This window comes from Pseudonaja textilis, chromosome 13 (genome assembly GCF_049901715.1).
Source record: "Pseudonaja textilis isolate UNSWEBS1 chromosome 13, rPseTex1.2, whole genome shotgun sequence".
Lineage (NCBI taxonomy): Eukaryota > Metazoa > Chordata > Lepidosauria > Squamata > Elapidae > Pseudonaja > Pseudonaja textilis.
Window position 1 is genome coordinate 11669175 of NC_142002.1, and position 15658 is coordinate 11684832.

Genomic DNA, 15658 nt, shown 5'->3' on the forward strand with positions numbered 1-15658 from the left:
CTAGAAGTAGAGAGTTCAAATTAGAGTTTGTGAATCCCCAGCAAACAAGTGTAGATAGTGCAACACCACAAAACCAGCAATAACCTCTTTAAAAAAAGAAGCATTGTGGACTGGGATATGACATAAAGAAGGAATGGCTTAAAACAAGGGTCTTCAAACTTGGCAAGTTTAAGACTTGTGGACTTCAACTCCCAGAATTCCTGAGCTAACATGACTGGAGGAGGAATTCTGGGAGTTGAAGTCCACAAGTCGTAAAGCTCTCAAGTTTGAAGACTCCTGGCTTAAAGTGTTTTTAGACAATCTCCAAACCAAAAAACTCAAAAGAATCCCAGCAAAATGTATTGCGGTGGCTTTATAAATGCCTAAAAAGTGTGAAAGCAGATTTTTATAAACCAGTAAGAGAGTCTCAGGGAGTACAACTTCTAGATGCCTGGGTCAAGTTTCAAAAGGAACATCCTGAAGCATTTGAAGGAGATGTGGGTGATTGGGTGAAGATGTCCCTAAATCATATTGCTGTTACAGGCCCAGAAACATCTTATTCAACTCCACAGGGATGGCTGTAAGCATTCATTCAAACCGTTCAAAATCTACCGAGGTCTGAAGCAAAGTCTCAGTCTAAGGAAGAAATGGCTTCAAAAAATCATTCAACAATATTCCAACTCTGTTGCTTAATTGGGAAGGTAAACTGAGGCAGGACCTAGAGCCAGGTTTCAGTTTCACGTGTGACAGTTGGTGGAGGGTGGGCAGCATCAGAACTCTAGAACTGGGTCATAAGGTCATTGGGAGAAGCATCATAACGGAAGGCAAAGCAACTGTTGGTTAAGCGAGGAACATATGAGGGCAAAGCTAGGGCAAAGCCACCAAACTAAAAGTAGTCAAGGCGTGTAAGCAGTGTGGAGAAAAGCCAGGAAAAGGAACCAAGTCATTAAGATGGGGAGGACAATTAGTTGGCCCTGAGCCCATGGCAAGTCCCTCCCCAATCTCAACAACAAAGGAGTTGGGCCTGCCTGGGAACCCTCTCCCTACCAACAAATGCCAGCTACTACCAACAAATACCAGAGGTGGAATTCAGCAGGTTCTGACCAGTTCTGGAGAATAGGTAGTGGAAATTTTGAGTAGTTTGGAGAACCAGCAAATCCCACCTCTGACTGGCCCCGCCCCCATCTATTCTCTGCCTCCCATTGAGTCTCAGCTGATTGACTGGGTCTTCTTTGGTTGCCCTGTACAACAGAATGGAGCTGGAAAGCAGGTTAGTGGGCATGAGGATTTTGCAGTATCCTTCCCCTGCCACACCCACCTGCCACGCCCACAGAACTGGTAGTAAAAAAATTTGAAACCCACCACTGCTTGAAAGAGTTGAGATCTGAACAGGGCACAGTTCAATGCTGAATGTAAACCAGTTTCTTTCCTCCAGGGCAGGCTTTTTAGCCAATTTTTAGAGAATAAGTTTACCTTTTTGAGATGGCAAAAACATGATGAGTGTGAACCTCAACATGGATTCTTTTTTGAAACCAGTGCATTGAATAACAAATTAAAATGCATTTTTGCAAAGCAAGAAAAAAAAAACTCGTTGAAATGGTTCCTCTCAAAGCAACCACCATTTTTGAGAACAAGCAAAAAATCTTTTCTGTATGTGGCAACACCAACTGCAGGCCTTTGTGTCTTCAAAAAAAAAAGTTTGAGAAGACAATAGCAGGGAAAAGGAACTAGACTTTACCCCCGAGTATGTTGAGTGCAGAAAAGGGAAATATCAAGTGATATATGCAAAGCATGCAAAACTAATAAAACCGGTAACCCTAGGATGGCAGGAAAGCACCTAAATTTGTAGAACGTCAGATATGGTATAAAAGATTTTGATCTTTCTTTCTATGGTTTTATTTTAAAAAATGCCTCTACGGATATTCATAAAAATGAGTACTGCAGATAATTTAAAGATAGTCTTATTTGTTGTTTGGATTCACGGAACACAGGAGCGCCTTTCTTACAGCTTAGTTTAAAACTGGTAAAAACTGGATCATATTAGACCACTGTAGTATATTTTTACATTTTGATGGGGGTCAAAGAAATAGTGGTATTTAGTGGTATAATAGCAAGAATACCAGGAATTTGTGAAGTTTAATCTGATATGCAGAAGACCACAAATGAGATAATTAAATATGCAAGACATGAAGGTAACACTTATGGTCCTGCAGTGATTAGTTATTCAGATGCAAAATAATTATATTTCTAAGGTCCACAACTCTGCTCTTAAAAAAAAAGATGAGGCCTTTAGAAGCTTTAGAAATTGATGATCTGATCTGTCCCAAATATCCTATTGAAACTTCAATTAGAATCCCCTTCCATATCTACCCATATAAAAATATGAGCATTTAAGGTATCACATAAAACTATGGGGTTATTCACATGTAGATATCTGAATAGCTTTGGCCTGTTACTTTTCTAAGTTAATGTGTGTTAATGTTTAATGCTGAAGATCCTTCTTTGAAGCTTCCCTATTTTCTCAGCTTGCTTGAGAGTTTCTGTCAATTTTTTCTTGGTGTTTTTGAGATGACTTTCTTACTGGAATGAAGATATACGTTTTCTCTTTAACGTCTTTCTATCACACTGAAACACTCCAAGTCTCCACCTGCAAGAACTGCCATTAGAGGAGTTTTCTGTTAATGTTTTCCTTTGGGATTGAATGGAAGCAAGGGAAGACAGAGGGTTGTACAAGAAGAACCGAATAGCAGAGTTGGAAGGGACTTTGGAGGTCTTCTAGTCGAACCCTCTGCTCAGTCAAGAAACTCTATATCATTTTAGACAAATGGTTGTCCAATTCCTTCTTAAAAGCCTCCAGTGTTGGAGCACCCACAACCTCTGAGGCAAGTCATTCAACTGGTTAATTGTTGTCACTCCCAGGAAATTTCTCCTTTGTTATTTTCTCCATGAAAAGACGCAACATTCACACGGGGCCTTCCGAAAATTGAAAAAGGGCAAGAAAACCACACTTTGCCCAAGAATATTTCACTGACATTCTCTTCCCCTTTCCGTGAAATTTCAAAGGAAATTAAATGTGAACTGGAGGGAGGGGAGTGAATATTTCAACACAATTTAAGCCTCTGAAAGCATTGTTTGTATTTTTCCAGAAATGGAAGTGCATGTGTAAATCAAGTGCCTATTTTGATTTTTTGATGCTTAGGAATTGACTGCAAAGGATTTTTAAAAGTGGCAAAAATATGGTCTATGGCTAAAAAAGAGAGAGAAGAATTTCCTGTTTTTTAACCCACTGATTAGATAAGTCAGTATTAAACTAAATCCTGAGTGTTATTGACTGCAGGATCTAATGGCATAAAGCTGAACTAACAGCATCATTTGTCAAACTTGAAAACCCAACCTGGTTCTGGGCCGAGTTCCAGATGAAACCTTTTGTGTTTCTCTAGATGGTACCAGAGAATGCAGTTTGATGCAACTAAGTGTTGTCAGCTTTGTGCTTCCTGTTTTGTCGACAGGAAGTTGGGGACCTGCTGCGGCTGAGAAATAAGACGGTTGTCACTCACGGCACATTTGCAAGTTCTTTAGCTCCACGAGCTGCAGAACAGCTGAAGGTGTCCTCAGGAGCTGCAGATCGTGAAGAGAAAAGCAACAAAGGTAAGATTTGTTTGTCTGCTATGGAAAGTCAGTGCTAACCTTTGGAATGGGACATAGGAATTATTGTGCAAATTTCAGCTTTGCAGTCCTGGGCTAGTGATTGTTATCATGACCAAGATTGCAGACAGACATTTGGTTTTCTGCAAACACCTGAATAAATCTGCCCAGGATTGCACTCAAAATTAATACATGAATGAAATGGGATGATCTAATTGCACAATTATGTGAATTAGTAACTGTGTCTACGGGCGGCACATCTGAACCTTGGCTAGGCTCGAAAGCTAAGGAGGGTTAGGATTTATTAGTCTTGTATTGGAAACCACCAGGAATTTCCATCGTAGATTACACTTGACTTTTCTTTAAAAAAAAAAGAAAACAGAAGAAGATCGTGACCTTGCTCCTACATTGCTGCCTTAAAAACTTTGTGAACATCTAGCTCAACTTGAAAGAGATTTTCTCAAGTTTTGCTTTGTTAGAAATAAATTTCACTCATAAGCATAGGGTCACACGGGAGCAATTGTAAGGTTCCAAGATTGTTAGTGGCACATGCAAACCAGTTTTTGTACAGTTCCTTACAGTATGTATAATTGTGTTTGGTGGACCTTACTCACAAGCATGCACGAACTGTAATCCTGTAGGGCAATTTTGAATCCAGAACGATCCCTTTGGTGAGAACTGATGTTTTGTTAATCATATGATGCGTTTTAGGGAAGACAGACTCATCTACAAGACCTGCACTCAGAAGGCAAGCGAGGGTAGATTATAGCCTTGAGACGACAACCGAAGATCCTTGGGTGAGAATTTCCGACTGCATCAAAAGCTTGTTTAACCCCAGCATGGCTGAAGAAAGGTGCCCTTTAAACATGCCTCATGGCATCGAAAGCAAAGACAGCAAGCCAACCTTGCATTGCTCAGGTGCAGCCCTGCAGCCTTCAGACACCGAGGAGAGTGATCCCAAAGCCTCTTCTACCTCAGAGGAAGGTGACTTTGTGAAGAAAGGGCCACCCGTAGCGCCCAAGCCAGCTTGGTTCCGTCAAAGTCTCAAGGGACTAAAAAAAGGAAATTCAGATGCAAAACCTCTCAGAAACAGCAGCACTGAGCATCAGAGCATGTCGGACAACGAGGTGGGGTCTATTACCAAGATCATCCGGACATCATCTAGAGGATCATCAATAAAGCAGAGAATAAGCTCTTTTGAAAATCTGGGCACCCCTCAATCTCCTGAAAAGGGAACTAGGAAGCTGAGTGCAAAGCCGTCCATTGAAAAGGAAGAATCTTCTAGCAGGCAGGATTCCCAAACTGCCATGTTGGATCCTCAGGAAGTGTCCACCAGCAACACTGACCACCGAGGTTCTGAGAGCAGTCCCCTGCCACCCTCTCTGGGAGAAGATCAGCTCAGCTCGTCTTCTTCCTCCGTGGATCGTCATGCTTCGATTTCAAAAACGAGCAACAGCGCCCTTCTTGACTCATCTTTGAATCTTCCAGCCTCACAAAATACGGAACTCAACCCACAAGTCACAAAACCACCGAGTCAACGAGCACGGAGCTTTCCGCTCACTTCATCTCAGACATGTGAGATGTTGAAAAGCAGCGCCGAGGGAGAAAAATGCAGCAAAATCTACTCCATTAGCAATCACTTCTCGTCAGCTTTGATGAAATCCTTAGATGGCTTCCCTTCTCAGTCTCCTCGGTGTTCTAGAAAGAACCCTGGAACCTCCAATGGAGGGATTTCTGAATCTTGCACAGAAGAAGAAAAGGTTGCTGTCCCTCAAGGAAGAGAAGTTCAGTCTCTGGACACTGGCTATTCTCTTAAGTAAGGTCTTTCTGTTTGTAACTTTAAAGTGTGTATTTCTTTCTAGTTAAAAAGATAACCCCAGGATTTAGTATTTGCTGGGCAGTTTAAGCCAGCTTTTTGTACAAATGCTCATAAAATACTAAGCTATCATATGCTTTTGGTTTTGGCTTAGAATTCTGCTCCCACTTACCCATGTTGGCTTAGTGTTATTAGATCCTGTAGTTATGTGTCTGGGGAGATTTTCAGGCATTCTGCTTGTCCCAAAATGTGTTTTTTTTTCAAGAGGCAACTGGTCTTTGTTTTTCCTCGAAGACATTTTGCTTCTTATTCAAGAAGTTTCTTCACTTCTGACGTTCAGAACTCAAGAAGCTTTTTGGATGAGAAGTGAAACATTTTCAAGGAAAAACAAAGACAGTCCAGTTGCCTCTTGAGAAAACACCTTTGGGACACTCTGTGGCTATGATCAACAAATCATGGCTTTTAAAAACTCTGGCTTAGCAAATCATGGCTTTTAAAAACTCTGGCTTAGCGTGCTGCACCTTTCAAATTTTTATCCACAGTTTCCCTCAAAAGGGAAGGAAAAAGTCTTGTCTAGGCCATGCATCCTAACAGGTGATGGAATGTTTCAGATATTCTCTGAAAACAAAGAATAATTGAAGAGATGTCAACATTGGAAGAAGGCTTTTAAATGTTCTGTACCTGTGACATTTGCCTTACTGAGGTTTCCAGCCAGAGGGCCTGAGGGAGCGTTCTGTGAACATCTCAGGAATTAAGGAAGGCCATGGATCTTGTATATTGTTCTGATCCTCTCTGAAACTGAAGAAGAATGATTTTTCTTCTCTTCTTTCAACTCTACTAGGACAATCCCTGTAGCAATTTTAGATAAGTTTTTTATCTTCAGATCCCTGTTCTTGTAATAATGAATGTGGCATTAAAATCTGCTGTGCTCTATTTATTTAATTTACTGGAAGTAGCAGGAGGTCTACCTAAGTGTTATTTTCAGGAAAGCAAGGGAGGTTGGAGGTTGTTGAAGAGATGGCCAAAAAAAGAAGCGACTGCCTTTTTATGCACCTTCTCCAGCGTCTTGGCCCTGGTAAAGTGTAGAAACACCACCTTCTCTCCTTTAGAATTCCTCTAGAATTCTCTTGGTTTGTAAAATAAATTTCTTGAAGCAGGCTGCCTTTTGACCAGTTGCAATGGGAATTATCCCTAGAAGAGTAGCTGTGGGTTGTCCATGGGAATTTTGAGGCAGACCAGACAGTTTCTGCTCAGCCAATGATGGCAGTCCAAAAGATGGTCCAGTTTTTTCATCAACATAATTCAATACAGTTTGTGGAGATACCCTTGCAGTTGGTATGGCAAGAGTTGGTACATTCCAATGACTCTCTGACTACCTAATTTTTTTGACTGATGAATATACTTGGATAAGTAATAAAAGGTCTCAGATTAACAAATTTTGGTCTAGTTGCCATAATTTTAACCTTTTTAAAAGACTTTTGGCCTTGGATGATTGAGTTTTCATCAACATATTTCAATACATTTTTGTATTGATGGGGCAAGAGTTGGTACAGTCCAATGATTCTTTGCCTAAGTAATGTTTTTTATTTTGACTGATGAAGTTACTTGGACGAGTAATGAAAAGTCTCAGATTAACAAACTTTGGTCCAGTTGCCATGATTTTAACCTTTTTAAGAGACCCAGTTTTTACCTTTTGCTCCTGCAGCATCTGGCATTCTATGTGCTTTTAGAAGTTGTTCAGGTTCTCTTTATGCTGATCTTGCAGTCATATCCTTTCTTAAGGTTGCATTTGCCTTGGTGATGTTTTGTTGACAGAAGGTCTCAAAGAACGGTTTGGCTATTATTATTTAGGATGTTGCTTTTTATTTCAATTTATTTCAGTTGCTGTTGAACTATTCAACAGCAACCCAATGAAAGAGACCTTGGAAACTTCCAAAATTTCCCAAGTTAGGTCTCTCTGTAATAAAATGGCCATAAAAACCACAACTTGAAATAAGGATTTTCCTAACTTTGAAAGTTTGAAAGTTCAGATATAGTAATTGCTTGGAAAACCTTTTCTTTTTGGACACCAGCTCCTATGTTGCAATTCTGTTTTTCCACCACACATGCTTATTTGAGGAAATGATAGCATATTCTTCTTGACTATGCCTTCATTGCTTCTGCTTTTAAATCTCAACATGCTGAATCTCCCTTTATTTATGAAGCAGGTTCTGAGAACATGGGAGAACATGTGAGTTTCTTGAATTAGGTGTGGCGAATATAGGCACCCAGTGGATGTAAGAGGCTGAGTTTCAGAAGAAACAAAGACTTGTCAGTATTTCCTGAAATGTAGACTGGCTTGGTTCAGTCTTCATGAGTTCTCCAACGTTGAAGATTCTGGGTCTCTCTGAAAACAGCTCTGACATGCCACCAGGTTGACTGTATTTGAGAGCCGAGATGATTTATTTCTGGCTCAATTGTGGGTTATTTAAAGCCACAATATACGATTCTTTAAACTGGAGCAGCTTTGTGGAGTTTGTGGGCAGTTTGTTTTCCAATTTGCAGAAATTTCACGTTCTGGGCTTCAGGCCTTGAAAGGAAAAATGCTTGCAGCTTTTCTGCTGTTCCTCATAGCAAGCATTGGGGGATGGATGGATAAATGGTGAGATAGATAGATGAGAGAGAGAGACACACACAGAGAGATGGATGGATAGATAGATAGATAGATAGATAGATAGATAGATAGATAGATAGATAGATAGGGAGAAAAAGAGGAAGAAGGAGAAATGCATGATATGGAGTAAGAATATGGAAGGATGATTATATTTCTGCCAAACCACAACATTTCTGCATTTATTTTATTGTCTTTTGAAGGGTGAAAATAAGGGGCAACAGCTAGAAGAAGGACTGTAATTTTTGTCCTCCAAACATTCTGACATTGGCATATTGGAAAACAATCATAAATTATTTTGAAATTGTTTTGAGGAATTGAAAGTGGTGCTGGTGTACCCTGTAAAGCCATTGCTGGTTTCAAGTATGGTTTGCTGAATCTCCCAACTTCTGAATTCAAATATTTACTTGCTAGGGCAAGTAAGAAGACTTTAACACTGTAATAAGAACCTATAGAATCCAGTTTTTGACCTTGAACATCCATTCTCTATTCTTATCAGAATAAATAAGTTATATTCTGATATTCTGAATATATATTAGATAGTCTGATATTTCCTTTTGCACTAAAAAGTGAATTAAACAAAAAAGAGAATATCCGAAAAGCACGAGTGAGTTGGTGGTAATAGGAGTCTAAAAATGACTTGACTGTAGTGAGGAGGAGAAATAGAAGAAGGAAAAGAAGAAGTTTCAAATTGAACCCAACTGCTTCTTATTCAGCATTTCTTGTTTCCTCTTCCCAAACTGTCTAGCCTTTCTGAGTTGAGAGACTATGGAGCAAACCACCCAGACAAAGAGAAGAGGGAAGATAAGAAGAAAGCCTGTCCATCTCCAACCCTGGGCACCTCTGGGCAAGCAGTCATCTCTCTCCTCACTCCTGAAGAACTGGAGAAACTTCTAGAGGAGGTGAAATCTTTGGATGAAGCAACACTAAAGGCAAGTCTCTGACAACTTTTCCAATAACCTCTGCTAACCTGGAATCTATGAGCATTTCAAACAACAATCTTTATCCCTCTCAACCAGCAGAGCCAATAGTATCAGTATTCCTTCCTTCCTTCCATCCATCCAACCATCTATCCTTCCATCTATCCTTCCATCCATCCTTCCTTTCATCCTTCCTTCCACCTTTCCTTCCTTCCATCCATCCTTCCTTTCATCCTTCCTTCCTTCCATCCCTCCCTCCCTCCATGCTTCCTTCCATCCATCCTACCATCCATCCATCCATCCATCCTTCCATCCATTTCCTAGCAATGATACAATTATCCAGGTGGGGGCGCCGCTTTCACTTGATGCATTCAAGCAGAAGCTGAGGATAAATATATCAGGAATGCTTTAATACTTGCAATGTTCAGGATCTTCTTTCTCTCACCCCGCCCCATTTATTTATTTTGTTTTGCTTTGCTTTGCTTTGCTTTGCACAGCAACTCAGTGACATTCATGTGACGATTCTGCATAAAGAAGAAGGGACTGGCCTTGGCTTCAGCTTGGCTGGTGGAATAGACCTTGAAAACAAAGCTGTTATTGTAAGTAATCTGCTGGGTGGTTTATTTTATTGTGGGGAGGGGCTTCCTGATAGGTAAGCCCCTTTGTGAGAATAATTTCGGTTCCTGTCTCATATGGACTCTTTCATAATCAGAAGGCTGGAAGCCCACTCTCCATTCCTAGCTCAGCACTTCCACTACTATACCCACATTAGTTCTTGATCTTGTTGCACATAATGAAATTTAAACCAAGTAGTCATAGTCTGTATTATCATATTAACCTGCCTCCCCCACTCTCCCTCCCTCCCTCCCTTTTTTATTTTCTCTATTAGAACAATTTTCCTGCTTATTTGCCACCACATGAACACATTCAAAAAAAACTTTCCTGTCTTCTAGGATGTTGCTATTACTTGTCTGTCTTTAAGGAAAGAAAGCCCCATTTTTATATATGTATGTATGTATGTATGTATGTATATGTATATGTATGTATATGTGTGTGTGTGTGTGTGTGTGTGTGTGTGTGTGTGTGTATATATATATATTTATTTATTTATTTATTTATTTATTTATTTCGCGGGTATTTATATGTATGGTATTCAGCTTTGTTCGGGTATTTTCCCACGTCATTATAGTTGTGCTTTTAAAGTTGTAGCAACATTTCGGCAGAATCTCATCTGCCATCATCAGGCTTCTGTATTGTGTTCGTCTGTGAGTCAGACTTTCACAGCCGTTTCTGTTTTAAATTTGGAGCTAGCCTGCTGCTGTGCCAGAATGGTTTTTTCTTCATTTTCTTCAGAAGATATTAGAAACACCAATCAAGCAGAACACAGCAAACTTCAAGACCAATAAACACAGACCAAGACTCCCAACCAATCAGGATGAAGGAAAAACCATTCTGGCACAGCAGTAGGCTAGCACCAAATTTAAAACAGACACAGCTGTGAAAGTCTGACTCACAGACAAACACTATACAGAAGCCTGATGATGGCAGATGAGATTCTGCCAAAACATTGCTACAACTTTAAAAACACAACTATAGTGACGTGGGAAAATACCCGAACAAAGCTCAATACCATACATACATACATACATACATACATGCAGGTCTAGGTGCGTTTGGGTCTTTTCTCATGTAAGATTAAGAGTATCTTGGCAACATTTCAGCAAGGTCCCACCCGCCATCCTCAGGCTGGTGCTTTCGGCTTTGTGCCAGTGTAAGCAGTCTGGCTTGATCACTGGCTTGATCCACAAAAACACACTGAGACATAATGGAGACCTAGAAGATGAACAGACCTATGGAACAGCTGTCCTGCCCTACATAAGAGGTACAACAGGCAAAATCAGTAAGATACTACACAGGCATCACATCAAGACTGCCTTCAAAACAGACAGAAAAATAGCAGCCATCCTAAGAAATCCCAAATATAAAATTGACCTGGAAAACCAAAGGCATATATGAAATCCCCCATGCATCATGCCCTGCCACATACATTGGACAGACCAATAGATTGAAAAAAGACCTGAAAGCATGAATAGAAGAAATGACTCCACCAGACTGTCAATTATCTGGAAGCCTGCACTCTCAAACAAACAAAAATCTCCACACCACAAGCCAGGCAAACACCTGGGCACAAACAGATCCCCCCTGATACCTCCAGCTCAAACACACCCCAACCAGGCACCCAGATGAAACCTAGCTTCCTAATAAATGATAGCTGTCCATTTACTCAGAGCCAAGCCGCACTAAAAGCCTCCAATACAGGAAACACATTGTTGCCAGCCAAACAAGACAAAAAAAGCTACAAAACAGACAGAAGATATTAGAAACACCAATCAAGCAGAACACAGCAAACTCCAAGACCAATAAACACAGACCAAGACTCCCAACCAATCAGGATGAAGAAAAAACCATTCTGGCACAGCAGTAGGCTAGCCCCAAATTTAAAACTGAAACAACTGTAAAAGTCTGACTCACAGACGAACACAATACAGAAGCCTGATGATGGCAGGTGAGATTCTGCCGGAACGTTGCTACAACTTTAAAAGCACAACTATAATGACGTGGGAAAATACCCAAACAAAGCTGAATACCATACATATAAATACCGGCGAAAACTTAAGAAAATAAATAAATAAATTATACATACATATATATGTTGCAATTTTAAAAAAATCTCACCCACCTGACTTCTCACAATGTAAATGAAAGACTGGTAAGGAAGCTTCCTCACTATATGTCTTTTTTTGTAACAGGTTCACAAAGTCTTCCCCAGCGGCCTAGCATCCCAGGAAGGAACTATCCAAAAGAGGGATGAAGTCTTATCGATCAATGGGAAATCTCTCAAGGGTGCCACTCACAGCGAAGCGCTGGAGATCTTGCGAAAAGCACGGCATCTCAGGCTGGCAGTGATTGTCACACGAAGACCCAAAGAGAGAGAATGGGGCACCCAAAGTGGCACGCTTGAGTCTACCACATCAACAGGAAGTGAAACTTCAATGGATTCCAGTGAGTCTGGGGCCCTGATGGTACTATAGAGAGGGATTAAAGACGAAGTGTATGCACAGAAGGTATCTTGATGCAATTTTGTGGTCTTCAATAGAAAGAATCTCAAAACAATCTATGGAAAGAAATTGGTGAAGGAAGAAGTGTTTGCATAGAATTATGGGAAAACCGAAGGGGGGGAGGGAGGGAGAGAGAGAGAGAGAAACACAAGTGATATGAGTCACAGTGGCGCAGTGGTTAGAGTGAGTACTGCAGGCTACTTCTTCTGGCTGCCTGCAATTTGGCATATCTAATCTCATCAGACTCAAGGCTGATTCAACCTTCCATCCTTTCGAGTTGGGTAAAATGAGGACCCAGATTGTTGTGGGGCAATAGGCTGACTCTGTAAACCACTTAGAGAGGGCTGTAAAAAGCACTATGAAGCGGTATATAAGTAAGTGTTATTGCTATATAGAGAAAATATTTTGCAAAAAACCCCAAGAATCACAGGTAAGGTAATTCTACACACTTTGCTTGATTCTTCCAGGGCACAATGGGCAATTAAGCTCTAAGATCTTTTGGAAAGTTAAAATTTCCAGTGAGCAAGGAGGACAGTGATCCAAATGTATGAAGAAGATTCCAAGATTTTAGGACAGATCTTTCAAAATCTTCTCCCTTTCAGAGCGATGTTTATCCCTCTTTGGTGACTTCCATTAAACTTTTCAAGTTTCTCATCTCTAAATGACAGGAAATTTTGCACCCCAGATTTCAGCATTTTATATCCAAAGGGAGCTCTGGGAACTTCAAAAAAGAAAAGGGGCTTGGTTAGGGTCCACATAAGGACCTATGAGCTCTAATCACTTGTCCATAGATTGTTATCAAGTCAGGTTATTATCGCTCTAAACTAACTGAGATCCTATTAGTGGCCCAGTATAGAATGTATCTATCCAGGCTAAACTGGTGGTTTTCTGTAGCATCATGATGGCATGAATTAGTTTTGTACTAACAAAATTCTGCTTTGGCGCAGCACCAGAAGATCTGATCTTTACGGTTACCCTGGAGAAGACATCTGCAGGTTTAGGTTTCACTCTGGAAGGAGGAAAAGGCTCCATTCATGGAGACAAACCAATCACCATCAGCCGGCTTTTTAAAGGTATGGTGGTTTGGTAGGTGTGATGTTTTTGCAAACTGCAGATGCTATCAAGGAGAAATATATCACTTACAAACTAGAGGAGACATTTAAACTTCCCTAGAAATGTTGAACTGGAAACATGTGAATGGACTAGAACAATTGGATGGTCATTTTGAGGACAAGATACTTTGGGCACGTTGAAATGTAGAAGAACCATTCAGACTACGGAGTCCAACCTTTGCAGTAAATAGCAGATTAAATCAGGGCTGGGCTGCTGGGGTTCACAGGGGTTCAGAAGAGCCCCTAGTTAAGATTCTGTGCAGTTTGGAGAACCCCCCAAATCTCACTCTTGGCTGGCCCCGCCCTCCCCTCCCCGGAGTCCCCACATGACCTGTTTTGGATGCAGGTAAGTACAGGGCGCTTGAAGCTCAGGGAGGGTGAAAAACAGGCCTTCCAGAAGTTCAGGATGCCTGGAAATGGGCCAGTTTCCAGCTTCCGGAGAGCCTCCGGAGCCTGGGGAGGGCAAAAACGCCCCCCTGGTGGTGCAGGAGGCCAACTAGACCACGCCCACCCAGCAACCAGGCAGAGAACCCTTTGCTAAAAATGTTGAAGCCCACCCCTGGTAAAATCCTTCACCCTTTTTAATGAAACCATTCTTTTCTTGGCTGTCCCCCTAAGCAAGTGTGCCAACCTCTTCTTGTGATATAAGGTCACACAAATGGAGAATGTGTTTGCCATTATTGCAAAGTCATGGTGCTGGTGATGGATCCCTCTCAAACCGCACATTGTTTTTAAGACCATGGAAATGGTTCACTTGTTTAGCTCATTGGCTCATTAGATTTAGACTCCACCCAGTCAAAAAGTGACCCTGGGCAGTTTGCCTCTGCATACCACTTGTTAGGAAACACGCGAGAGGATGCTGTTACTATCATCACCTGCTCAGGTGACTTGCTAGGAACATCTTGATGGGAATGGAAGACTGGGCCACATGAACCCAAAGCCTGGTCCCAGCTTCAGGGCTTCTCTAATATCCTTAACCTGTTGGTGGTTTGGAGACACCTTTCATAGTCAAAATGCTTGTTGAGGGTGGAGGTTCGTTCTCCAAGCTTGTGAGTTGGTTTCCTAACATTTTGTAACCGGATTAGGTAACCACTTGGGTGGAGTTTACAGAACATCTGTGTCTGTGTTCTTCTACTGATAAAGGCTTTGTGTGGTCAGTAGGTCTTGTGATGAGGAGGTCAGGTCAGGTGAGAGCCACATCAGGGGAGGGTCTTGTGATGGGGAGATCATATCATCTGAGGGTCACTGGGTGGTTGAGGGTTGGTGCAGTCACCGGTTGGCTGTACAATGGATTTGAATCCTGAGGGGTTTGTACACTGGTTGTAGGTCGATGTGTGTCCACTGATGGAATTGCTTATGGAGTGCCAGGCTTCTGTGAACTCACACGTGTGGCAGGTGGTAGCATGGCCAGTGACTCTTGCATTGCTCCAATCAAATTGATGCTGTACTGCTTTCCTTCTCTGGATACCCATGAATGACCAGTGTGTATTTTGATATCTCTCACACCCTCCTATCCTCCCACACATTGCTAACACCACACTTTGCGTCTTTCAGGCATGACCCCCCAACACAACCCCCCTGTTCAGCCTGGAGATGAGCTGCTGCAGGTGCACACACATCTGATGCAAGGACTCACCCGCTTCGAAGCTTGGAATATCATCCGGACCTTACCAGATGGGTTTATTACTGCCATTATCAGGAGGAAAAACTCAGTGGCTGCTGCAACGGCTTCCTCTCTCCATGGAGAGGAGTAGGGGGCCACGGTAATCGCCATGCTCAAAGAGATTTGGAACTGCTATGATCCAAACTAGGGACGCATCCCTTGCCCGTAACACCTACTTTGCAGCTGATTCAATGGTCCATTCTCACAAAGAGAATGTCAAGAAAGGTGGAGACGAGGCCAATGTAAACAGCTCACTTGTTTCTGTTTGCGGTATTATTAAAAGTTTCTGTGAGGAGCTGTGCCCGAATGAATCAAGGATTTTGCCAAAAGCAAAAGGGCACAGCCCTGAAAGAAGGTTTGCTGGCAGAGGAGATAGCGGGATTAATTAACTGGGCCTTGATTACCTAACAAGCATGAAAGCAAACACAGGAACGTGTGGAGATGCGTTTCAGGGCCTGTGCCTTCCTTTGACGCAACTTGGAGGGTGTATCTTGGATGTCAGGCCTTTGTTGACCATTCCTGGGATTACAAGTGTGTGTAAAAGTGTGTGTACATTTCCATCACTGGGAAAGCACATCTCTCTCACTTTGGACTGGTTGCAGATTGTCGGTTGCTGGATCAGGAAAGCTTGATTTAAACCACACTTTTACCTGTTCCTCCAATAAAGTATTGTTCTTTTAATCATGTTACATTTACTTACAATTATCTCCCCCACCCCCCCAAAAAAGAACTCAGTTCAGAAATAGCTGCTGCA

The 15658-nt window shown here is 41.7% G+C and overlaps 1 protein-coding gene across 1 annotated transcript in view; it reads left to right on the forward strand.

The window, feature by feature from the left end:
* IL16 (interleukin 16) overlaps nucleotides 1-15585 on the forward strand; it is a 32233-nt gene extending 16648 nt beyond the window's left edge. The window contains exons 15-21 of the mRNA XM_087941382.1: nucleotides 3489-3627; nucleotides 4336-5440; nucleotides 8839-9022; nucleotides 9508-9609; nucleotides 11821-12073; nucleotides 13077-13202; nucleotides 14796-15585. Coding sequence (XP_087797508.1) covers nucleotides 3489-3627; nucleotides 4336-5440; nucleotides 8839-9022; nucleotides 9508-9609; nucleotides 11821-12073; nucleotides 13077-13202; nucleotides 14796-14995 — 2109 coding nt within the window. The 3' untranslated portion in view covers nucleotides 14996-15585. The remainder of the gene's footprint in view (nucleotides 1-3488; nucleotides 3628-4335; nucleotides 5441-8838; nucleotides 9023-9507; nucleotides 9610-11820; nucleotides 12074-13076; nucleotides 13203-14795) is intronic.
* Nucleotides 15586-15658: the final 73 nt, after the last annotated feature.